This window comes from Simochromis diagramma, unplaced genomic scaffold (assembly GCF_900408965.1).
Source record: "Simochromis diagramma unplaced genomic scaffold, fSimDia1.1 OVJJ01000753.1, whole genome shotgun sequence".
NCBI classification, from domain to species: domain Eukaryota; kingdom Metazoa; phylum Chordata; class Actinopteri; order Cichliformes; family Cichlidae; genus Simochromis; species Simochromis diagramma.
Genome location: NW_024387523.1, coordinates 3,906,939 through 3,931,128, shown reverse-complemented (window position 1 = coordinate 3,931,128; position 24,190 = coordinate 3,906,939). Strand labels below are relative to the sequence as shown.

At 40.7% G+C, this 24,190-nt stretch overlaps 1 protein-coding gene across 7 annotated transcripts; it reads right to left on the bottom strand.

Annotated features, from left to right (window-relative positions):
• Positions 1 to 37: 37 nt before the first annotated feature.
• ago4 (argonaute RISC component 4) lies at positions 38 to 23,989 on the bottom strand. 7 transcript variants are annotated; one of them, XM_040020093.1, is made up of 20 exons: positions 23,722 to 23,989; positions 16,505 to 16,676; positions 16,266 to 16,386; positions 15,355 to 15,536; positions 14,825 to 14,961; positions 13,193 to 13,327; positions 12,518 to 12,605; positions 12,203 to 12,350; positions 11,897 to 12,016; positions 11,488 to 11,616; positions 7,756 to 7,797; positions 6,749 to 6,882; positions 6,237 to 6,421; positions 5,982 to 6,141; positions 5,535 to 5,706; positions 5,233 to 5,376; positions 4,986 to 5,120; positions 4,798 to 4,899; positions 4,375 to 4,574; positions 38 to 4,093 (listed from the first exon to the last, which is right to left on the bottom strand). In XM_040020093.1, the coding sequence occupies exons 1-20, from the start codon at positions 23,948 to 23,950 to the stop codon at positions 3,985 to 3,987; spliced, it is 2,844 nt and encodes a 947-aa protein (XP_039876027.1). In that variant the 5' UTR covers positions 23,951 to 23,989; the 3' UTR covers positions 38 to 3,984. The 7 variants fall into 7 exon arrangements, with proteins under 7 accessions (XP_039876027.1, XP_039876026.1, XP_039876028.1 ...); XM_040020092.1 differs by lacking the exon at positions 7,756 to 7,797 and having other exon boundaries at positions 6,749 to 6,897; positions 11,455 to 11,616; XM_040020094.1 differs by lacking the exon at positions 7,756 to 7,797 and having other exon boundaries at positions 11,455 to 11,616.
• Between the last annotated feature and the right edge of the window lie 201 nt (positions 23,990 to 24,190).

Here is a 24,190-nt window from a genome sequence, read left to right as displayed (position 1 = left end):
TTACAGGCTAAATGTCAATGATGAGCGCACACAGTTATGTTATAGGCATGAAATACCCATTTATTACTTTGCACATTAACACAAGAATTCCCTGCAGGCGAACAAAAACAACAAAAACCAATTCAACATGTCACATAATAGCAATAACAGCAAGTGAATGGCCTTCTGAGGGCAGGGACAGAACGAACCCTGCCCCTTGACAACTTAAAGGATTCCGTTCATTCACAGAATCGGAACCACCAGATTCCCAGAATCTGATCGCTCAGATTCTGTGATTCTATTGCTATTAGACAATCACACAGTTTCAGAGACCACTAGCAGGAAAAAATAAAAATAAAAAGTAAAGCAGAGCTATAACAAACCTAAAAAAGAAAAAAAAAAAGTGGGAAAAAGGGTAACAAAAAAAAAAAGGGGGAAAAAGACATAATACACAATGTCAAATTACAAATCTGTCAAGATATAATATATCAAAGTGAGAGGAATTTAAAAATAATTCATGCTCTTTCCATTGGGGCACAGAAAGAATTATGGATCTTGTTTTAAAAAGGTTAAAAAGAGGTAATCCTGCTCCGTCAATGCCTTGGGGACCTCTACACAAAAGAGGAAGTATATCTGTGAAGGGTCAGCGGAGTTGCCATGGAAACAGGAGAGCGCCCACCAATAGGCGTGGCAATAGGTACAAACCAGGAGCGAGAAGACGAAATGGATGCTCTCTACAGTAACCTGGCTCAGAGGAAAGGAGTTCGGTCTTTAACGGGTCCACGTTTGAAGAAAGTACCTCGTTTGATTTGGAACACGACGCAAAGCGCAGAAGCCCTCACCTCAAAAAACAGCTTGTACCTCCCAAATTACTGACATTTGTGTAGGAATCTTTAAAATACATCTTAAAGAGAGACAGACAAATATTGCTAGCCTAAAACAGTCCCACTAAATTGATAAACATTTACCCCGCCCCAAAAAAAGGAAGTTTATATTTTTTTTCTCTCATAATAAATATGACTCCAAAAAGGTTTTCAGTTTTTTTGTTTTTTGTCGTTTTGTTTTTTTTAAAGGACAATACTCTGGCATGCAGGCGAGCAAAGTCTACATTTTGTTACTTGAAAGAAAGAGTCTAAAGCCTACACAACTACTCCACCGAATGCACATTCCCACTGATTGATACAAGCAAATCATGTTTACAAAAAGAATAAAAGTAAAATTAAAAAAAATAAAATACAGAGATTTGATAGCGAGTGACCAACAATCACAATGAGTAGAATTATATCTTTGTTTTTAACCATATTTGAAAACTTGGGTTAATATTGCTTTGTAATATTTATAAACAGGGAGTGAGCCTTTATCTGACTGGATTTTAATGACCAAATATTGTGATTTAAACATTCCCCCTTGGAGATCCCAGATGAATATTTAATCAAATCTGCTAACAGAACTGCACACTGTAAAAACTAATCTGCATCATTTAAAACTTATTGCAAGCAACGCCTGGAAAACATCCTCCCCAGTCCCCCTTCTGCTACTCATTTCCTGCTTCTCCACTTGATGCCCACGCCCACATCAAGACGGAGCTCAAACTCATTCATAGTAAACCTGCTGCTTTACGGGTGGTTTATTACAAAAGGGTTTTCACTGAGCTGTCCCTCTCGATGAGGCGTGCACATTTCCCCCAAAGCCTGCTGTCCTACATTATTATCCAAAAGCAACATTAGGGGGAGCCAATTGTACGTCTGTCACCATTAGTTTCCGTGTTAAAAAAGGGAGGGCAAGGGGGGGGGGGGTTCCCAAGGGCAGCGCTTCTATTTACCGTCAATTTAATCCAGTGTTGAAATGCATAAAAAGCACAAAAAAAATTACTGTTAAATAGAGAATTGTAAGATGGATATAACTGACATACACGCCGAGTAAAATTGTTTTTTAAAAAAAACAATTCAATTCATTGCCTACCATAACAACATTTCCCGATTGTCTCCATCTATCGGATCAAAACCAGCCAACGCCCGGTGCGGGACGTACACCACCATGGCAGACCTGTTACACCAGTCTGACTGCTACAAAACAACTAGAGTCTGCCACCGTTACATCAGAACCTGCAGAAGAGGCGCGAATTCATCCATCCTGAGAACTACCTCTCACCAGAATGCTACACAAAAAAAAAAAAAAAAAAAAAAAAAAAAAAAAAAAAAAAAAAAAGGAAATAAATTCCAATCTGAAAACTCAACCCCTCAACCTGCAGCTCAACAACTGAAGTCTATTCCTGAAATCACACTAGTAGCTATATAACTGGCTTCGCTGCAGACCTTAAAAATTTGATCACAATAGTAACAACAGTGACAACAACAAGAACAACAACAGTAAACTACTAGGTCTAAAACAGTTTAAGATAACCACAAAACATCTTATATTAAACTTTTACAAATCTGCTTTGTTGATTCGTATGTATAAATGCATAAAGGTAAGAGATTGACAGTGCCCTCTGGTTCCTGCTTAGCATCCCTGGTCAGTGCAATGAATTGGCCAACATTAGCAAAGGAGACCTTAAAAATCAAAATTAAGTTGGTTCCAGGTTCCTTGAAAACAAATTTAAAAATGTCCAGCAGTGTCATAACCCTTCTTAAAAACCAGGCCCAAAAGTTTTAAAAATTGGATACCACTTTTCACACAGAAAGCAAGACTGATAAAAACATACTGTGTTTAATGCCTTCAGCTTTTTAAACAGGTCCCAATGCTGAACCAGTCACAGGCCAGACCATGGTTGCTACTGCTACACATCAGTCCTGGCTTCAGTTACTACTTGAAATGGACTCTGGGATTCAAGGATGTTTAGAGGCACAAGAAAGCAGCCGTCTCCCAAAGGTGCAAATCCCTATCCAGCCTGTGCTAGCAGCAGGCTAACACAACCACTCTAAATGTAATAAAGCATTTCATTTAATAAGTGACCCAGGACTGCTACAAATACCCACACGTGCCTCTATGAGGCCTGTTTAAGTCATATGTCTCAAAGTTGCTCTATAGATGTAAATATATGCTTATATGTACTGTATGTGTGAATATAAAAAACAACAAATCTGAGGCATTTACAGCAGTTATCTCCTTGATTTCCCTTTACAATTCAGTGGCCTGCCATGAAACACACACACACAAACACTCTCATACAGCAGTAAATGTATATACAGAGATGCACGCACACACGCACACACACACACACACACACACACACACACACACACACACACGCGTATTCTTCACTAAGATGGGAGGAAAGTCGCAATGGGTATGGACACCCAGGTCACCTCGCTTGTAAAAGACCGAAAAAGGAGAAAAAGTTAAAACACACGCTCATAAAAAGGAAAATATATATAGATATAGATATCATTCTCAAAAGGTCAACCCCCCTCCATCTCTGTTCATGTAGAGTTCCCTCCCCACCACCCGATAAACCCAAGACCTTGTGACAGATTTTTGCCCAAAAGGGCTTTGAGGTAAAAGTAGATAAGAGTCCTGCTTAGCTGGGAGAGCTAAAGAGCTGTGCGGGCACAGTTTGCGCCTGCCCACTCTCTCGCTCAGTGTATCTTACAAACACATGAGTACAGACATTCAAATAGAAAAAACAAAAACAAACACAAAATAATGGCTCAACTCGTAGATGTGTGTATGGTTTGTTTTTGTTTTTTCGCGTTTTTCTCTTTTGTGCATTGTAAACCCCTGTGGGTTCGCAGTGCTGGATTGCTGGTTAAAAGGGCGGCTCGATTGGGAACGCTGGTTGGAAATTGTTCCATGAAACAGAGCCTGCTGGACGTTGGGATGTAGATGAATCCCCCTCCACGAGCCGCTTTGGTGCAGATTCAGAAAATGTAGAGTGAGTATGAAGAAAAGACTACAAGGAGAGAGGGAAGAAGGAAAACGGGGAATGGGGCAGATGGATTTAAAAAGAAAAAAAGAAAATAAAATATGGGGTAGATCCACAAGTGGACTGGCTGACAGGCTAGTTCAGGCAAAGTACATGGTGTGCTGGGTATCATAGTGGATTTGAACTGCCTTTGCCAATGCCTGGGGGTCTCGGCCATTACTCTGGCCTGAGACGTGGCTGCCTTCGGCGCTGCAAGACAAAAAAGTAGTGTCAGTACGGTTTTCCTTTCTGTACCATCAACACCGATTAGAAAGCCATTTAATAATTTAGCTTTTAGGTGCTTTAGAGTTTTAAACTAATAGGTTAAAGTTGATGCACAGACTTCTATATTAAAAACCAATAAAAAAAAAAGTTTTACATTAGAACTTAAACAATGTGGTTAATTTGAAAGGTTTTAGAAACATCTTAAACACTCATTTATGTTTTATCTGATAATGACATTGTTGTAGTTACATACGAGGCTCCCTTACCTGTCATGGTCTTTGTCCACCAGGTGGTAGCGGGCTCGGAAAGCCACCAACCTGGCATAGTAGGCTGGGGCTGGGATGGAAACTGAGCGTGTGCAGCGAACATAGGTGTGGCACAGCTGGTAGGTAAGGAGCTGCAGTTCATCGGCCGTGAAACAGTTGTCATCCCACAAGACGTGGTAGTGGGAGGGGCGACTGGTTCCCTGAAAGAGAAAGCAATGCAACAATGTCAATATTGCATTACAACTTCATGAAATGACTTCCTGCTCTATTCCAGCTCACTCACAACCACCGATTTGCCTGAAATCTGTTTGTTGCTCTAATCTTTGCCCACCCTCCCAATGCTCTGGAAGCTATTCCACTGCAAAAAGTTAATAACCTGGACACAAATTTCACTCATTTTCCTTTATTATCATGTGAGCTCACCTGGATCCCAGCATGGCTGCACAGGTAGAAATCAAATTCGGACGGGTGTGTGATGGTGCTGTCCACTGTGGTGCCAGCTGGAACGTTACCACTCTTCCCAACCTGCAAGGGGTAATTAAAGTCAGACTTAGGGAACAGATTGACCAATAGATATCTCTTAAATGCACACATCTGGGTGATCTGCTAACCCTCTCAGCTTTGTCAGAGCAGAAGAGACGAGTATGGTGACGTTTCTGGACCACAATGTAGGTAATGCCAGGCCTGTAATCCTCCTCCAGACTGATGCAGGCCTTCCTGATGGCTATCAGCTCGGGCCATGCTACCTGAAATACCAAAAATAATTTAATGAATTTACACAAAACTCAAAGGTGTTTGATTTTACATATCATTCTGTTAACTTTATGGTTTGTAATTTCTACATGCTGCCAGTATTACCTGTTTCATTTGTCCCTCTGACACACCACCACGATAATAGATGATGCGTGTGGGCTTGAAGCGTGTTGACTTGTAAAACTGGATTAGCAGTTCTCTGACCATATTGGTAAGGTCTTGGATAACTTCCTGGCTGAAGAGCTGCTCCTGAAGATGCAAAACAAATCTGGAGTTAGTACAGGAAAGTATTAAAAAGTGAGCAAACTTTGGTTTAATGGACGTGAGCTGGGTCATACTGAGGTAAAACAATAGACCTCTGTTTTATAAAGACCATCTGTGTCAGTTTCAAGCACATCTGTAGTTACCTGGGACATGTCTTGTCGAGACGTCTGGACTCGCACCGTGGCGCAGTACCGGCTTGGGTGGCCATCCATGCTTCCCACCACAGCTGCGATGGACGGTTTTTTCCCGTCACCCGCTGGAGGATGTGTGACATCAGCACCCAGGAAGATGACAGGCTGCTGGAACACCGAGGGCCTGAAAAAAAAAAAAAAAAAACCCCACAAACAAATACGAGTATGCTTCATTTTTAATTTCATACTGCATAAAAAGCACTAATACTGTAACATAACAGTATAATTAATAACCCTCACATGTTTGCTTAAAAAAAAAAAAATAAATTAAAAAAAAAAGAAAGTCTTTCTGTCCCACATGAATACCAAGGAAGATTTCATTTCCAGAGAACATTTAAACAATCTTCACCATTCAAGAGAAGAAATTGCATCTCTGACCAAATTAGAATTCCTTCTGACCTCTGATGAGGCACCAAGACATTGTTGATGCCTCCTAGCTTGGCGTTAATCTTGAGGCAGAGGTTTGAGAGGGTCTGAGGGGAAGTCTTCACCACGTTCTTCACTTGCACGCACTGAGTGGCCATACCGAGGAGGGTGTCTCCCACGCGCTTTACCTCAGCTGCACAAGACAACCAACATGACCAAGATTACAGTCACAATATTGTTTAATCCATATAAGAAAGAAGAAAATTAAAATGAAGAAAAGTTTCTTACCGTAGACCGGTGTTTTGCCAGGAAGGATGACCACAATCAGCTGCAGACCAACGTAAGACATCTTAAGGTGTTTAAACATGGGCTCCACGCTATCAGCTCCTTGGGCATATTTACAGAAACAAGGCTGGCCTTGAATGGGCATCCCAGCATCCTTTGAAATTTTTCGCAGCTGGTCAGTGAAGCTCCTGTTAAAACCCAAGAGTTTATTATAAATCAGTTAGGATGTATGATCAAACACAAATCATTAGCAGGAGAGAGCTTTAACCTGATCTCACACACACTCAGGTGTTAAAACTGTGGCGTACAGCAGTTGAGCAGCTTAGTCTAAAGAGTTGGGAGTATTAAAAGAGAGTTCTCATTGTATTAAAAGAGATTTCTCATTTACAGAACATGTTTCATATTTGTGCACAGAATTAAACCCAGACATTTCACTGTAACACTGAGTGTTTAATATAAGCGTAAATGTTGGTGCAACATTTTAAAGAAATATCTAACAGCTGTTAAAAGCTTACTTGAGCAGGTCCTCACGACATTGTTTTTGTGGAGCGAAGCAGGCCACAGCCCAGACCTTGATCTCTATGCCAGCGTAGAACTGCTTGCCCCTCATGTCCCACACGCCCTGATTGGGCGTTGCCACTGTTTTATTCTGCGGAGAGAGCCCCTACACTCTTAGTCAACCCTGCAGTTGGATGAGCCAATACAAAAGCTGCAACAATTACAAGCAAACAAAGCATTAACCCTCTGAAGTCCAATTATCCTTAAGGTTAACCCTAACCCTATGTTGAAGAGGGAGAAAAAAAAAAAAAAAAGAAAAAAAAAAAGACTTTGTTTTGTAAAAATGTGTAAAAAAGTTTGTGTGTATGAGAATTTTGTCCACTGGTTGCCAAAACATGTGAAAACATTTTTTTTAATCCAAAAATGTAAAAATGAGATAGGGTTAGAGTTATATGCACACTGACCACTCAAAAAAATAAGGGAACACTTCAAAATTACACATTGGCACTCAAATTACATTTCGGAGCAAAAATCTTTCACTGCGTAAGTTGTTGAGAACATGAGGACGTAACAGTCAGTGAAAAATAGAATTTATTCCCTTTAAGGGGTTAGCTAGATCAAATTTAAGATTTTCAAAGTGTTCCCTTAATTTTCTTTATCCACATCCTTTGACCTCAGAGGGTTAACACACAGCTGAACATGCCTGTAAACACTGTACATTGGCTAGGAACACTGTACACGTGTTAAAAGGCTTAAATTTTTGATACCTCAATACCAGTTTTACCATTGCTTATAGAGAGGGGGGAAAAAAAAAAAAGAAAAAAGAAAAAAAAAAAAAAAAAGAAAAAAAAAAGTGTTAACACATGACATTTATTTTGGCATCACCAGACTTGTGTAAGAAAAAAAAAAAAAAAAGTCTCAGTTTTGAAGGCTGCAGTCAACCGAACAAAGTCCTGGCCGACTGAAGTATACCTACTCTTCAACCAAGTGTTTGGGGCAGTGGGTGTGGTGGGATACGCTTTACCTCTACATTTAGTAAGTCTGCCACAGCTGCTTGCATTTTATCCTAAATGAATTTGAAACAGACAGAAAGTCATTATTTGCAACATATTCACTCTGTAATGGTTCACTTTTAGCTAAAATCTGGGAAACTGTCAGTTTAGATGGGAGTAGGATGCCCATCCAAATTGGTCTGGGTCCATCCTTGCTGCCTCTGACAGATGATGGGGCTGTTGAAACAGTGGTCAAGTACAGATACATAGTTAAATATCTTCCTTCTGTTATGCTAAAGCTCAATGTGTTAAAGGCAAATGTTGAGACACTGTAGTACAGACTAGTTAACCATTTCTAAAGATATCATGCTGTTGAGCTGTGACATGCAAATTACTGACAAATTTAATGAGTTTAACTTAATGTGGCTACAACTGTAACAACATCAGTTGGTTTGCTGCCAATTCTGAGTACAAGTTCAACAAGTTGATTCACCAATTAAAGCTAGCAGTATCTAGGTTTGCCTTGAAGTCACCAGGGCTGGGTGAGTCCATAGTTGTGGTGTGGGGGGTGTTTTCCGAGGTAGATTGTTACCCTGCTGCCAAAAATAATGACTTGGTCCCTCAAAGGCTAGTGCCAATTTGGTCAGTCACGTAAACGTATTGCGCGCAAAAAAAAAAAAAAAAATAGATTTAAAAAAAAAAAAAAAATCTGAACTTTTGATTCTTTTTAAATTGCCAAGAAATAACCGGTTTTCTTATATCGTTTCATGTCAGGGGTCCCTAATGAGTAATATGAGTATAATGAGTATTGCATCCACTTAAAGAGACACCGAGCACTTCCAGTTTCAGTTGGGTTGCGAATGGAAATTCAAAGGGAAGCTTTCAATTAAGTTAATAAGATTTGCCAAAGGCCATTAGGAGCTTTGTTCTTCAAACTGAGTGGCCACATGGAACTTCAGTCGAATGCCAAAAGTTTAGTGGTTCTCCATCTCTTTTCAACACAACCTGAAAAATGTATTTATAAAAAAAAAAAAAAAAAAGAAGATAAAAATACATATTTACAGGTTGTTCAGACTAATAAAAACTTCAGCGCATATTACACAGAAAAAAGGCGGCACGATTATATCACATTGAATAGAATGAAATGTGCGCATTTCATTCATACAAAGTGATCACAGAAATTGGAAAAAAGCTTTCTGTATGCATTAAGGGCACTTATGCTAGAAGCTGATTAGACTCAATATCCCAGCAGGCAAATGGCCAAATCATTCAGTGTTCTTTCAGGATCTTGTGTTTATGACGCAATGTATAGCTGAGGCAGTCAGAAGTGGATTTAAGCTTGGCACTGGTACCCCCCTCCCAAATGAGAATATGCCCCTTACCAAAAAAAAAAAAAAAAAAAAAAAAAAAAAAAAGTAAAAAAGGCACCAGAGAACTCTACGAGAAAGCTGGCCAAAGACCAAGCCAATATTTCCCCACAGGGATCATTAAAATTTAATCTTATCTTAGCAGAATCATTGCACACTGCCAGTGAGTGGGGAGTTTTAATCCAGCCCCTGTAGTATTTATATTAACCTTCTAATTTTCATATGAAAAATAGATTCACATTCACTCCACAGGCACAAACAGTGGAAGTGAAGACTAATTTTACTTTATTCCTGCATGGATAAGAGTCTTATCGTCTTCCGGTTGGCAGCATTTCCATTACCCCCCACCTTTACACACAATCCTTGAATCCCAATTCAGCCTCACATGCTTTACCAGGCAATAGTCAAGATATCGAAGGCGAATAACTTATTGCTATTTATTAAATTCCTTATTTTAGCTAGGTAGATGCAAGTGATGCCATCTAGCATCACAGATCCTAACAGAGCGGTAAACAAATTGAACATATCCAGGCTTTCATTGCATTAGCTGACTTGACACAACCTAAAACACCAGTCAGAGATAACAAATATCCCGACGGTGGGTATCAACTTTGTTAACTCAGGGTTTTTGCGCCTCACATAAAAGGGGTCGTTTGATGGGTCATTTGACTCTTCCTCTGCACAAAGTGGATCAGCTGAAGCACTGTCTGAAATCTATAAAGAACAAAAGAAATAAGTGAAATGACACACTTGCTACACATGACAGTAATGCGGGAGAAAACTGCTAACCTTGTGATGTGATCACCACAAGTGCACAGAGTGCTAAAATGTATAACCTCAAGTTGATTATTTTAACCACTCAGTGCATTGTTACTGCAGCCATTTACTTCTAAAAAGGCAGCTGCACATTAGAGTTCAGAAACTTTAACATGCATACATCTAAACAGTCACATTTGACTGTCTCAGCCTTCTTACAAAAAAAAGTGGAAAAATCACTTTGATTTGTGAAATCAAAGTGAAATTGAAACAGCTGAATGTTCTGTGATTAACAGCCTGCAAATGTGGCTGATTATTTTAACTACTCCAATAGCAGCTAATGGAACAGATTCATTCAGTGGTGTTGGTTAAGGCACAACTTAAAGCATAATTTATGGTCGAGCAAATATGTCCGTCTGTGTAGACGTTACCACTCGTACAGCGGGGGAGAGGGGCTTTCACTCACTGCAGATGGGCTCCCATGCAGTTCTCCAAAATTCAACTGCACGTCGCTGGAAGCAGATGCTGTATGCCACTGCCAATGCAGACTGCTTGACAAGTGAGCCGGAATAGAGAAGTGAGCGACAGCGGAGTTCACTGGGAAAAACCGCAAAACAACATTTTGCTCTATATTCATGCTGTACTTTTTTTAAAGACAAAGCATGAAGAGTACTGACAGTGGCTGCAGTGGAAACTTCATGTTTAACACTCCGTTTCACTTTAGCAGTTTGTATGTTGTAACTTCGCTCTTCTCCACTACTGGCTGACGGACCAACAACAGCACAAGCAAGAGTGGCCCGCAGACCGGCTGTACCACATACTTTGTAAACTGCTTCCATACACAGAGCCCTCTGCAGGCAGATGGGCCATCCCCAGACCGCCCGCGGTCTGTGAACATGCTCTCCCTGCTGAACCATAAATTCTGCTTCAGTTGCTTATATACACTGTGTTCCTCCAGGAAACAATCAGTTACAGGATACAGCAAAAAGATGACAAAATGAACATTTAAAACCAAAACTAAATGCTTCTAGCCAAGTCTAGCCAGGTCAGAAGAGCCACCTTCGTGACACTAAAAACTGACTTTAGGCTTCTCAACTTTAGATCCTCAAATGGCTGATTTGAAATTCAGTGGGCGTATCTCAGTGGTCCACAGGCTCCTCATCTCATTTCTTCCACTTACAGAAAGCAGTCAATGCAATATCATTTAGATCTTTACATCCTGAAGCTGTCTTAATGAGGGGAAGAATATGCAAAAGGAGACACTTGATAGACATCTGAGATGCACCACAGGATTATAACATGGGAAAGGTCCAGGTCTTACAAGTGTGCATATGTTAAAGCCAACTGCTGTATCACCTATACTTCCAGTTTAATGTATATGTAATGGGTATACTATTCAGCATGTACTCAAGTCATTAATCACTTTGGATATTTTAATTTAACTGCATTTACAAGATTATAAGCATCTCAATCCTTAGCTGTAAAACCTCTGCAAACCTGGAACATCCCCATGTCACAGCATTCACTCTGAAGCCCCATCCCACGCCCACCCTGTGCATTCCCAACGGGCTTGCGCCCTGAGAATGCAGTCCCCTGCCCAGTACTCACCCTGCCACAGTCCCTCCCTGTGTCTGTACTCACCCGGCCCCCATACTGTAGCATGGGCGCTGGGAGGACACGCCCTGTCACCTCTGTCATGTCATTATGCACAACAATGCCAAATTCCTTCAGGTAAGGGTCGGGGCCCCCGACCATGCTGTTACTTTTGACCTTAGAAAGGGAAAGGAAGACAAGTTCACAGGAATCACAATACAATCAACCTGCCAGGGACTGGCATTTGAAAATGTACAGATAAATCTAGCATACTGACAATGACAACTGTGTTCATTGTCCCTTTTAAATAAATACACTCAAGTCAGACACTCAAATTTCTAATTTTCCTTTAGACATGGTTGGGTTTGAAGCAGTTGCTATAACTAAGCAAACAATTAAAAATACAGCATGATGATCCAGCCCCCAATGCCTCCTCAAACAGGGAACCAACTCTCACCAATCTGCTGATCTCTTCCTGTCTGTCGGGGGCTGAACGAGCTGTAGCTTTAATCATGGTTGATGTCTGGTTGTCGGTCAGTTTCTTGATACAGCGCTGGCCTGCTACTATGTTACAGACCTGCAGGAGGAGGAATGGGCATTTCATTAATTAAACAAAAATCAGATAAGAGGAGCAGCAGTGGGCAATCTGAAAAGGAAAAAATGTCACAACTTGTTATTAAAGGTATACTGCGTGAGAACATTTTCCATCTCCCCCCCTCCAAAAAAAAAAAAAAAAAAAAAAAAAAAAGGGGGGTTTCCTCACCTCTAGGGGAAGGTAGGTGTGCTTCTGTTCCTGTCCTACTTGCAAACAGGGTAAGTGTGGATACTTGAGCTGTAGATTGTACTTCTGCTTGAAATACTGAGCTACTGTGCACTCCATGGCCTGGCCGTTCTCAAGCTGTAAGGGGAACCTGTGCATAAATGGAAAATGTGTGCAAGCCACATTGAAGTCTCCGTGAGTATGAATAAATAAGAAAATGTTTGCCTAGTTTAATTCTACATTTACAACACTTAAGGGTATGACTTTGGTACACTTTACTACAGTGCCTTTGCTGATGAGTGCAGGATTGCTACTTACGTCTGATGGCTGGCAGGTCGGCGCGTGACATTGCAAACTCGATACTTCCTCTTCATCTGACCACAGTGTGTGACCTCAACTTTCAAACCTGTTTAACAACACACCAAGAATAATTGCAATGTCTGGATAAAAAAATTAAAATAAAATTTAAAACACATTACTGTGTTTGCCTTTAGCAGGTTTAGCAGTCTGGTTTTTTTGAGGCCATAATATCAATGCTGACACTCCAGCTAGCTATGCCTTTTCTTTAGACAGAAAAGTGTGCTTATACAAGCCCCACAGAGGCTAGAGAAGTGAAGAACAAAAAAACAAAAAAGTTTAATTTCAAGTTTAACTATCTGGTTCTGAATTTCAACAAAAACATGTCAGCAGCTTCTACTCTTTGTTGTGCAACTACCAGTTACAACATGTGAGGCTAAAGAAAGATCAAAACTGGTCAAAGAAATGTTTCTGTATTTTTGCTTAAAGAGAAAGTACTTTGATTTCCGCCAGTTGATTTAGATATAGCAGGACTGCATGACCCAGTTACCAGAGTGGATTTCTTTGTAACTTTTTATGGAGTGCGGAAGAGTTAAAGAGTCTAAAGTCATTCATAACGTGATAATGTGTGTCACTGACCTCCCCGGTCTGGCAGATTCTAAGCTCTTAATTCAGTTGGTGGTTGTGAGTGCTCACCTCTTATTTCCTTGGTGAACTTGACACGTTGTGAGTCAGTCAGTGGTTTGGTCTGTTCATTGATGTTTTGTATATCAAGCACCTCGCACATGAACTCGATCACAGGCTGAGCACGGTAGAAAGCAGTAGCTGATACTGTTAAGGGAAGAAAAAAAAAAAAAAGAAAGTTATTCAACTGGTTTTATAAATCAGTAACTGAGGAAAAATGTGAATAGCAGTCAATACAGAAAAGCCAAGATGAACAAACCAATTAAAAATCTGGACCTGACAGAAATTTCTTTGTCAACTTTGCTATTTCAAGACCAAACACGTAACAGCCTTGTGTGCTTCTGTGAACCAATACCTTGAGCAGGACTTTACAGGTGCAAAAGTTCAATGGAGATACTTCTGTTTAGGGCACCTTTCACTTTTACCCTTAATTATCTACCTTTATTTACCTTTTCAGATTCATATTATAAACACAACATGATTTGTAATGCATCTTATAAAGCAATATAATATATTATGATGCTTTGCTAACATACTGAAACTTCATATGAATTGCATTGTAATACTTACGACTGTTTCCGCCCAATCATTTCTTTACAAGTTTTTACTAAAGAAAGTCAGTGTTTCTAGTCTAATGGGAGTCATGACACTGTAAGAAATATGCAAAAATGTATTCTAGTTGTAAGCACTTGCTTATTTCATTAGGCACATCTTGCTAGTACTGTGGTGGACCCCGTTTTTAATTCAGAACTGTTAATTCTTGGTGGAAAAGATTCAACAAGGTGCTGGAAATATTCCTGCAGCATTTTCATCCATAGTGACATGATAGCATTGCACAGTTGCAATTTGTCACTGCATCACATCTTTCTATTGGGATTGGACTGAGACCCACTAACTGAGGCCATTTGAGTACAGTCAACTCATTGTCATTTTCAAGAAATCAGTTTAATGCAAGATTCGAACTCTATCATTCAACTGTCACGGCAGAAATTAAGAATGATTGATCAAAGCAACATTTTTCCAATCTTTTGTACAGCTTCAGCGAACCTGTGTGAACTGCAGCCTCAGTTTCCTGCTCTCAGCTGACAAGAGTGGCACGGTGTGGTTTTTTTGGCTGCTCTAGCCCATCAGCTTCAAACTTTGAAGTGCACTTCCTGCTCTTGTTTGATAACAAGTGGTTATTTGAGTTACTGTTGCCTTCCTCAGCTCAAAGTAGTCTGGCAATTTTCCTTTTACCTCTGGTATCAACAAGACATTTTCACCCAGAGAACTGCCATTCGCTGGATATTTTCTCTTTCAGACCATTTGCTGTAAAACTAGAGATGGTTGTGTGGGAACATCACAGTAGATGAGCAGTTTCAGAAATACTCAGATCAACCCGTCAGGCACCAATAACCATGCCATGTTCACTCATGCTTGTCACTTTTCTCCATTCAGACACTGAACTTCAAGGAGGTACTCTTGACCATGTGTACATGCCTAACTGCAGTGATATGCTGTCAAGATTGGCCAGTTAGATATTTGCTTCAATTGGCAGTTAACTGGGTGGCCAGTGAGCATCCTTACATCACATAAAAATCTCATTTTAGATGTTTTCAAATCAATAAAATTTCAAATCATAGCTGCAGAAAAATCTGTTTGTACCATCGATGTTGAGCATCATGTTCCACATGGCAGGACGGACAGACTGATGGAAACCAAACCACACCTCCCTGCCTCCACCAAGAGGATGGTAGTAACCCTCCGGAGGAGAGAAAAACGATCGCCCCACTGGAGTGTACCTGTGTAACCGAAAAACAAATTTTAGGTTTAATATTATCCAATTATTTTAGCATTTATTAACAAACCAGATGTTCACTTAACCATTAAGGTACATTTTTAAAACATGCAATTTAAAAAAAAAAAAAATCCAGACGCATTAGTCTGAAAGACAAAAGTGGGCATATGAGCATGCTAATAACTGCTCTATTGATCTGGATATTCGTAGTACAATGAATTCTTGATATGTTTAAGTCCTTCTCTTCTAAATACATCTGTGTTTACATTACTAAGTTATAACAGCTTTCAGGGAAAATTTAAGCCATTATTCTGACATTAGATTACATCAACAACACTGCAGAAAAGACGTGAATAAGCTGGTGATGCGTTTGTAAGTCATGGGTGAAAAGCCGTACCTCATGGAAGGCAGATGCCTTGTGATGACATCCAGAGCCTGAACGGAGTCCTCTGGCACCTCGTTAAGGTGACCCGACAGGGCTTCCAGCAGCATCTGAAGACTCACCACAGAAACCCACTGCAAGGACACCTTGAACGTCTGATCTTTCCCCTCACCAGGTAGGGTGACCTCCAGATCCACCTGAGGGCAGAAGAGGGCCAAGAATGATGAAAACAAAAGCTCAGCGAAGGCACATTGGTTGTAGAATGTGTGACAAGGCGTGATCAAAAAACCCAGAAATGCAAAACAAAGAATGTAATCATTTTTCGGATTACAAATAGATGAGCTAGAGTCACAATGAAGAATCAAGGGGTATAAACCAGACAAAAACTGAAGGAAAGGACTTAAAGTTACCAAAATAAAGCAAATGAAATGTCAGTAAGTCATAAAAATGGCACCAAAACACTTTTTTAACTGGTCATGCAGATATTAGTAACCCACTTTGTATTACTGAGATCTCATTTCCACATATACTGGCCAGATACAAACATAGATTAAATTATTGGAGTGAAATTTATTGTTTCCTTTAAACATAAATTTTCATCATCGGGCTTTTTTGTCAGCTTAAATTACATAGTCGATGAAATATGAATGCCTGCATACTGCATTTTCTATTAGAGGTCCTATCTAAAAGACCCCTCAGACCAGCACAGATCGCATTCCTGTTCCAGACTTTCCTAGAAATCCAGTTGGAAACCTTTCACTCAATTATGTAGTCTACCTCCTTAAGCTGAGCCAGTAACCCATTTAATACGCCTGCCATTTCCTTCTTAAAATATGATCTACAATCACTGAGGTATGCCATTAAATACAAATCTTATCCCTTTATGGTGTATTAGAGCTGACAGTTTATGTGCCTGAAATACCAACCCTGTCCCTCCCTATTGGCAGTGGATGTGCTGTGTACATGTTCCTCTTCCCATCATAGCCAGGCTGTCGGTCACCAAAAATCTGCATCTTGAAATGCCGGACCATGGTATCCACCACCTCCCTACAGAAGCGAGGTCCAACAGGATAGTCAGGGCACATAATCAACATTCAGAGACATTTAGGCAGTCTGGTTGCAAAAGCAACAGATCAAAACGATCAGTATCTTCATGAATCTTTACCTGTTAACCCTTCGTGGTCGTTTCTCAGGCTTGATCTCAATATCATAGTGATAGACATCAATCTTGGGAATCTGCACCTGGAAGTGGTTGGCAAGGAGCCGGATGGGTTTCCCCACCGTGCCAAGGCCGGGACGCCGTGGAGGCTGAAACAGAGAGGTAGGGGCGGGCGGGCCTGAAAGGAAAAGAGCAATAATTTGCAACACAACAATAACAATAAATTGATTCCCTAACGTCCACATTTGAGACAATTCTCATTTTAAACTTCGCATAAAGCACATTTATGTTGCTTGTTTAGCTTGCCATTAAATGTCATGTCTGATGGATGAATGTGCACCGCGCAACGCCAAGCTCATTGGAAACTCTCATTAGTGACACCTGCTTGAATGCACTAAAATGGTCTCGAACCCTGAAGGGCACATGCATGCTTTGATTGATCCGTAACTCTGGCCCCTGACCTACATGGGTCAACAAGGGGCTGGCGAAACAATGACCTCCAATTATCCTTCAACCCGCCCACTGCTCCACCCAGACACACAGGGTGCCCACCCTTTACGCCGAGACAAAGACAGCGCTCTTCTCAGACAAACAGCAGTGGGACCATATGGAGGGGTGCCATGCGGACAGTCTGGGATTACCGTTACAGTCCGCATCCAACTCCCATACGCACAGAAATGTACATATACACAATTTACGCTAGTACATGAGCCTCAATTTTAATCATAAAAGCCGCAAGTACCGAGGAACACAATATATGCACATATATGTACACAAGACCTCAAGCTTCTTGTTACAGTGAACCCGATAATGATTCATCTCTCAAATATCAACACTACTGATTTGCATCAACACGGGAGGAAGGAGGGAATGTGGTGCTTATTCTGTCCAAATCATCAGCTGATATGGCTAGCCAAGCATTACTTGGCACAAGAGCGCCTAAAAGGCTCAAAAATCAAATATCCTAATACAACTCTCTACAGGAGGGAAAAAAAGCTTTTGAATGCTTTAGCCAAACTAAAGCATGCACAAAATTTAAGTACTTAAAAGGAAATATATATATATTTATGTGTAAATATAATAAGTGCTGGTAGCACCAAATGTTGCCTAATGCTTTTGTCAACTGACAGCTAAGGGACTGCGGGGGTCCTCCTAAACTCCGTGCACCCACACGCTCCAGTTAACAACTGAAGCGTGAGAGCACAGACAACTGAGACCCTCCCCATCGCTTCCTAAAAACACGCTTCCCAACATGCCCTCATCTAGCCTGCGTGCCCCAGATCACCCTCCTCCTCCCTCCTCTATTCTACCCACTCCTCCTCCATCACATGAACAAGCCATTAGTTCTTATGAAACATTATGTTTGACGATACGTGCTCAAGTAAGAAGCCATTTGTTGCGCGTCTGCTTTTCTCTGCCACGATCTGGAAATACTCCGATGAGTCATTTAAATTTGTCCTACTGGCCTTGTTACCGATAGCAACAAAACGCATACCAAATGTTCCACATTATGCTTGAAGCTACACGTCTCTGCATATGTTGTACTAATCATTTGTGTTGGTGTATGTCACAACTTACAGGCAGGATAATTTGCTTATGTAACATTTTGTCTCCAACGTGGGATTTTGTCACACTTGATCCTTCAGTTCTGCAAAACCAACACCTTTGATGCAGCTGTGTTTTACTAGGGAAGGAATAGTCCTCATTGAGGTACTTTTATTCATTGCTGCCTTATACTATCATTTGGCAGCTCCAGCTCCAACTTTTCAGATTTGTTGATGCATATATATTCTAAAGTCAAACCAATGTAATAAAGTACAACTTTTGTAATTTAAAACAGAAAAATATGAATGACTTGGCGTAAGTAAAAATGGATTTGGTGGATCTTATATAGCACTTTTCTACTTCGACTAACCCAAAAACTCTATGCTCTATATAAATGCTTTCTAACAATTACACACAGTCACTGTCCGATGGACACATTAGAGAGCAACTTGGGTTAGCATTTTGCCCAAGGACATTTGGCATGCAGACTGGAGGGATCGAACCAACAACCTTCCAATTGGCAGATGACCTGCTCTAACACCTAAGCTACAGCCAACCCAAAGACATTGTAAGGCATGTACAATAATTCCTATAATGCAACAAGTAATAATGATACATTATAACAAACATAGCAATAGAAAATGGGCCCATTCGCCAAATTATTTTAGTGCAGGCTTAGCATTGACTAAATTTCTGCATTCAGCCATCTGCATGAATAATCCACTCTTATAACAATCCCACTTTGTGTCTATACAGCTAACAGACGACCTGCAATCAACTGCAAAAAACAACTTCTATTCTGTCTACCTTTGTGCATACGCACAGATACCTTTGCACACAGATTTCTTTTGTTTTCAGCCCACAGTGTGAAAGTAGCAGAAAGTGTTTTCAGTATAGACATGATGCACAGCAACTTTGAGGGCTTCCTCTTCCACCAAAAACAGAGCTGTGCCTATATTTAGCCTCCTCAGCTGCTACATTACTACACTTAGAAATGTGTCTCAATGTGAAATGCCTAAAGTCATCCTTCCTCCACAAGCACTCTTCTCTCCACTAACACCCCCCCCCCCCCCCCCAACTTGACCCAACATGAACTTTAAATTGTAAAATATGAAAAGCACCCAGCACGAGATAGAAACTGATAGTTTTGTCTGACCAACTGTCTAAAGCTCAGCTCTCTTCCAAGTACTTGTAATCCAATAACTAACGACTTATAGCAAATCTGAGTGTAACTGCTGGCTTTGCTGCCACAGGCAAGCAAAATAGAGATCTACTTTTAAAGTTAAACATAAATAATTAAGTTAGTATTGGATGACAATCCTAAAGTAAATCCGTTGGGCATCTTTCTTTGCCTTTAGACAATAATTCTGATGGCAAAAGGACCAAACTGGACAGGCAAAACAAAAAACAAGAGTATTGGATGACAATCCAGGTGACTGAACATTATACAAAACTTAAGCCACACATGTGGATAACGCATTTCAATTTAAAGAACTTCTGAGTAAACATGGTCTTGTTTTTTGTGAATGTCACAAGCTCATTCTCAGTAACAGCACTTTCAACTGCTCCTTTATTCACAAGGGGTCACCACAGTGGGCAGCTCCAAATGTTTGATTTGGCAGTTTTTACACCAGACGCCCATCCTGACACAACCCCGACGGGATCCATCTTTCCTCCTGGGATCACACTGGGGTATCTCTCTCTTGTCTGGCAAATATGTAAACCACTACACTATGGAGCTACGAGGCACAGTTTCAATAAAAAGACAAAAAAAAACCAAAACAATATTTAATACAGAGCCTACATATTTTAGCAAACCTGTCAGCTGCACTAACACAACACAGCAGTGACAATCTGCACAGGTCTTTTAATTCATTTTTTCAAACAGAACATTAATGAAGTACTTAAACAGTGCTGAATACCATATAAATAGCAGCTCTCACATTTACAGCGAGCTTCCTCCATAATTTGTGCTTCTGCTCCAAATGAGACAGAGTTGCATCTACTTTGAGTCACAGAGGAAGTGAAATTAACTTTCCCCCCTTACACACAAAATGACAGATGCACTAAAGGCAAACAAGCCTTCCTTTTCAAAGCTTAAATCCAAACTGACCATAAACATGGTACAAAGATTTCCGCCTGCCTATCTTACTGTAACACCCCACCCCCAACTCTTCACTGATCTAATTTAGACAAACCATTAGATCGTGTGCAGTGTACTCACACTTTCTGAGTAGGGTTTCCTACTAATGCACTGTAGAGCCTACTAATGCTATGCATGTCCCTGGTAACCACAGTGGAGCATAGACAGCTGGGCTTAAAGCTAAGCACGAGGATGATGGCTTGGCCCTGCGATGAGTCAGAGACTAAGAGCACCGAACAGGGAGTACACTGACGCCCACACCTGAAAATCACCCGGATTAAGGTACTATGCCGAACAGGAGAAAGAGGAGATACATTAAGAAAGGCTTAGTGACCATTCACAATGTAGAAATATCCACACATCAGTGCAGAGATGTGCAGAAGAATCAGGCGAGCTGACTTAGATGATTTTAAATGTAACACAGGATGTCTTATTGACCATGTTTACCATTACGAATTAATGCATTTTCCAAATGGGATCTTATACTTCAAAATTACTACACTTCCTCTCAGTTTCACTCAGTGTCCTCCAGGCTTTTGTCTTTTCACTCATCTCTGCATATTCATCATGTTGTGTGACTCCACCACAATTTCGAGACAACAACAACCCAATTCAGAATTCTGTCACTGAATAGGCCACTCACTGCTGCATTTCACACCTCTAAGAACAGACAGTTGACCGTCTGCTTTACATCTTTCCTGTGTTTGAAGACATCCCCACCACTGAACAAGAGTATTGTTGAAGCACGACTAAACGGGAGACAGCAGACACACAGACTGGGCTACAAGACATTACTGTAACTGTAATTTAGAAGAGTTAAAAACTGCAACTAAGGCCGTCACAATATTAAAGCTTTGCGTTTATTTTGGTCATAAAGAAAAGAATGCGATTAGATATTAAGCATGTATAGAAATTTTGAAAAAGAGTCCAACTTATTTCTAATCCATTCAGATTTACAGTTACTTCAACATCATCACCATTATGCATTCACTTCACACCTGCACCATGGCCAGTTTGCATTATATTAATATTATATTATTATTAATAATTCAATATTAATAAAGATTAAGCACTGCCTTTGAAAAGGGCAGCAAAGCTTTACAAACATGCCAAAAAGAGAAATTCTAGAGCAGTGTTCACAGATCATATTTATATTCATCACAAAAAATCTCATTGTTACGTCTGCATCTATGAACGTGTAAACAAAGGCTTTGATAGAAAATGTCAATTCAAACTCCACAACCTAAATACTAGCTGTAGCAAAGTACACACAGCAGGCACAATAAGTAATCACTAATGTATAATAATAAATGCTGATTACTTTGAGTCATTATTTCATTTCATTATGTGCAACAATGATCCAAACACACCCCTGAAGGATAGATAGGATGCATTGTCCCCAATAAGCCTGGACCCTCACAGCTTCTTGCATCCATTTAACATTTTCTGCAGGAGCACATTTCCTGTTTAAATAACACATCTAGTGCTTCCTAATGCCACTACCTTTCTTCTGATTCTTGCAGGGGAGATGTGTGGTCATTTAGAAAGTCAATAAATAAATAATAATAATCCATGTCAATGCTGTCGCATGAAGACTTTTCTGTTGCAAGATGCTTCGTTTATGAAAAGGCGCGTTTCCCACACACAAAAAAAGAACACAATGTCTCCAGTGGGGTGGGGGGGAATATGACCTAAACATATTTTGCAGCTTTGTGACAATAACACTGCATATTGGACTGATGACCGCACAGGTGCATGATTTGACTTCCCACTGCATGCCTTTATTGCATCAAAATACGTGCCTTTGTTATCATATAGGAGACTATAATGGAGCTGGCCTGCAGATCTGATCGATAAGAGCGCCATCCATCCCTGCTGTGCTCTCACGGGCGCATGGCTGCTGCCCAAGGAGAGGCGCGCAAACAGATGACCACCTCACATTAAAAAAAAACCCACAAAAATCACCACATCTGCAGAGTAAACGTGTTTTGTTGGCATTCATTTTGTCTTCCCAAACCATCGCTGTCATCTTGGACGGGCGGGGAGGGGGGTGTAAGAGACGAGCTTGCCTGCTCCTGATGGCGATGCAGGCAGATTTATATGATTTAACTGAGAGGGGGATTTTGCAAAAACACGTTACATTCCGCCGTATTTCGACGCAAACGCGCAGTCCCTTTGAAGAAATCGGGTCGTAAAGGCGTGAAACGCCGAATAAACACAGCGAAACCAAACAACGTAAACACAGCACGACGCGGAAGGAAGGAAGGTCCCAGTTAAATCCCCACTCACACAATGCCAGCCCCGACACGACGAGTAGAGCGTGCCTGACATAAATATAACCCTCGGACACGGCGGGAGAGTGGATAAAAACAACCCCCTCCGGTACTAACAGGAAAAGGAGCCCCCCTTGGTTCGATGTAATTAACGTACTACGAGTACGTACACAAACACGGGCTTGGGCCTCGGCTTGTTTTCCCGTCACAGCGAGGCCTCGCTGCAGCCACGGCCCCCAGTGAAGCGACGCATTTGCGCACACGCGCCCCACACACGGCTCGCGCTCACAGCTCCTCGCTCCGCTCTCGCTTTCTTAAAAATCCTTACCGGGTCCGAGCGCTTCCATGGCCGAGGCCTCTCTCTCCGTCTCTGTCCCGGCCTGGCGGCTCCGTACCGACGCTGAAATTGGGGGCGGTATCTCGAAGCTTGAAAGTGGCTAAATTTAAGAAACGGGAGTATAGATAGACGCGTGGACGACTGCTGACTGGGCTGACCTGAACTGAGCTACCGCCGCTGCCGATGCTGCTGACGGTTTGGATATGCGCATGCGTCGGTTACAAGTGGCAAAATACACCGTAGGCTACCGCAGATGCAAGCAGTTGTTTTTACTAGTTATACTCTAAATTTCTTTGTTTGTGAGTTAAAATTAAATACAGCTTAAACAATATAGCATCAATAAGTATAATAGCATTTTTACACTGTACAAATTACCCTTGTATTCATTCATTTTTCTATTATATCTTCAATTCATTTTCTCATTCATTCGACGCCTGAACGTCTCCAGTGTGGGATTAATAAAGTTTCTGTCTGTAAACAGAGTATATACTAAATACTTGTTACACCAAATAAAAAAGATCAAAGTTTCTTAATGCTTAATTGTGCTGTGAGACATCAAAACATTTAAAGCAAATCTTGTGTAAGTTTTGTTTTGTTTTTTCAAACTGAGAAGCTTTTTTAAGTGATACTTTCCAAGCAAGGTGCACATGCCCTGCTTTATTTTATCTGAATAAAGCAGAATAAAAGGTAGTAGCTTTTCATCCGTTTGTGTTTTTGTTATTTACTTTGATTATATCATAAGAAATCTTATTTTTTGAGAAGGGGTTAAGACCCCCAAACAGGTTGCTGTTCGAGTTTAAGATTTAAAATTTGAATGTTTTTGTTTTTCCTTTGAAGATTTAGTTGGGACTTGTAGAAACATGGTCACAAAATAAAAATAAAGAAGAGAAACCCAAGGCAAGATATAAAATCTGGGCATCCTTACCTCTTCTAAAGCCAAACCGGTCTTCATACCGCCTCCCTTTTCCGTTGCCTTGCTTTGGTAGTACATAACGCTCCAGGAACCGCCTTAAAATATAACCGTATTTTTTCTGCAACAACTCCCAGTTCATGGTTTCTGCTGTCAAGACGCTATAATTGGACGATACGCTCAATAACAGCCCCACACGATTCTCGCTCCGTGGTACCAGCTCCTTGCTCTTAGGCAGTACCATTGTTGCTACTCTACCTCCTCCAGTAGGATACCTCCACACTGAAATAAAAACCTGCGCTTAAACCCCTGCTATATACCTTTTTTCACCTGGACACGCATGCGCAGTTGTCTTAAGAAGTCACATCTGAAAATTCTAAAAAAAACTTGGTGTCAATAAAACTGAAACAATATTAGAATAATAAAATGTTTTTTTTTTTAAATGCTGTAAATTGGAAATAAAAACCTAATGGCCAAGTATGTG

What these genes read in the sequence shown, in the direction of transcription:
- ago4 (XM_040020092.1), bottom strand. Translation starts at nt 23,950, where the DNA reads ATGGTACTGCCTAAGAGCAAGGAGCTGGTACCACGGAGCGAGAATCGT. An exon ending in GTCTTGGTGCCTCATCAGAG is followed by an intron (nt 5,707 to 5,981) that starts GTCAGAAGGAAT and finishes TTTTTTTTTCAG; the next exon opens with GCCCTCGGTGTTCCAGCAGC. An exon ending in GCAGCCATGCTGGGATCCAG is followed by an intron (nt 4,575 to 4,797) that starts GTGAGCTCACAT and finishes TTTCTCTTTCAG; the next exon opens with GGAACCAGTCGCCCCTCCCA.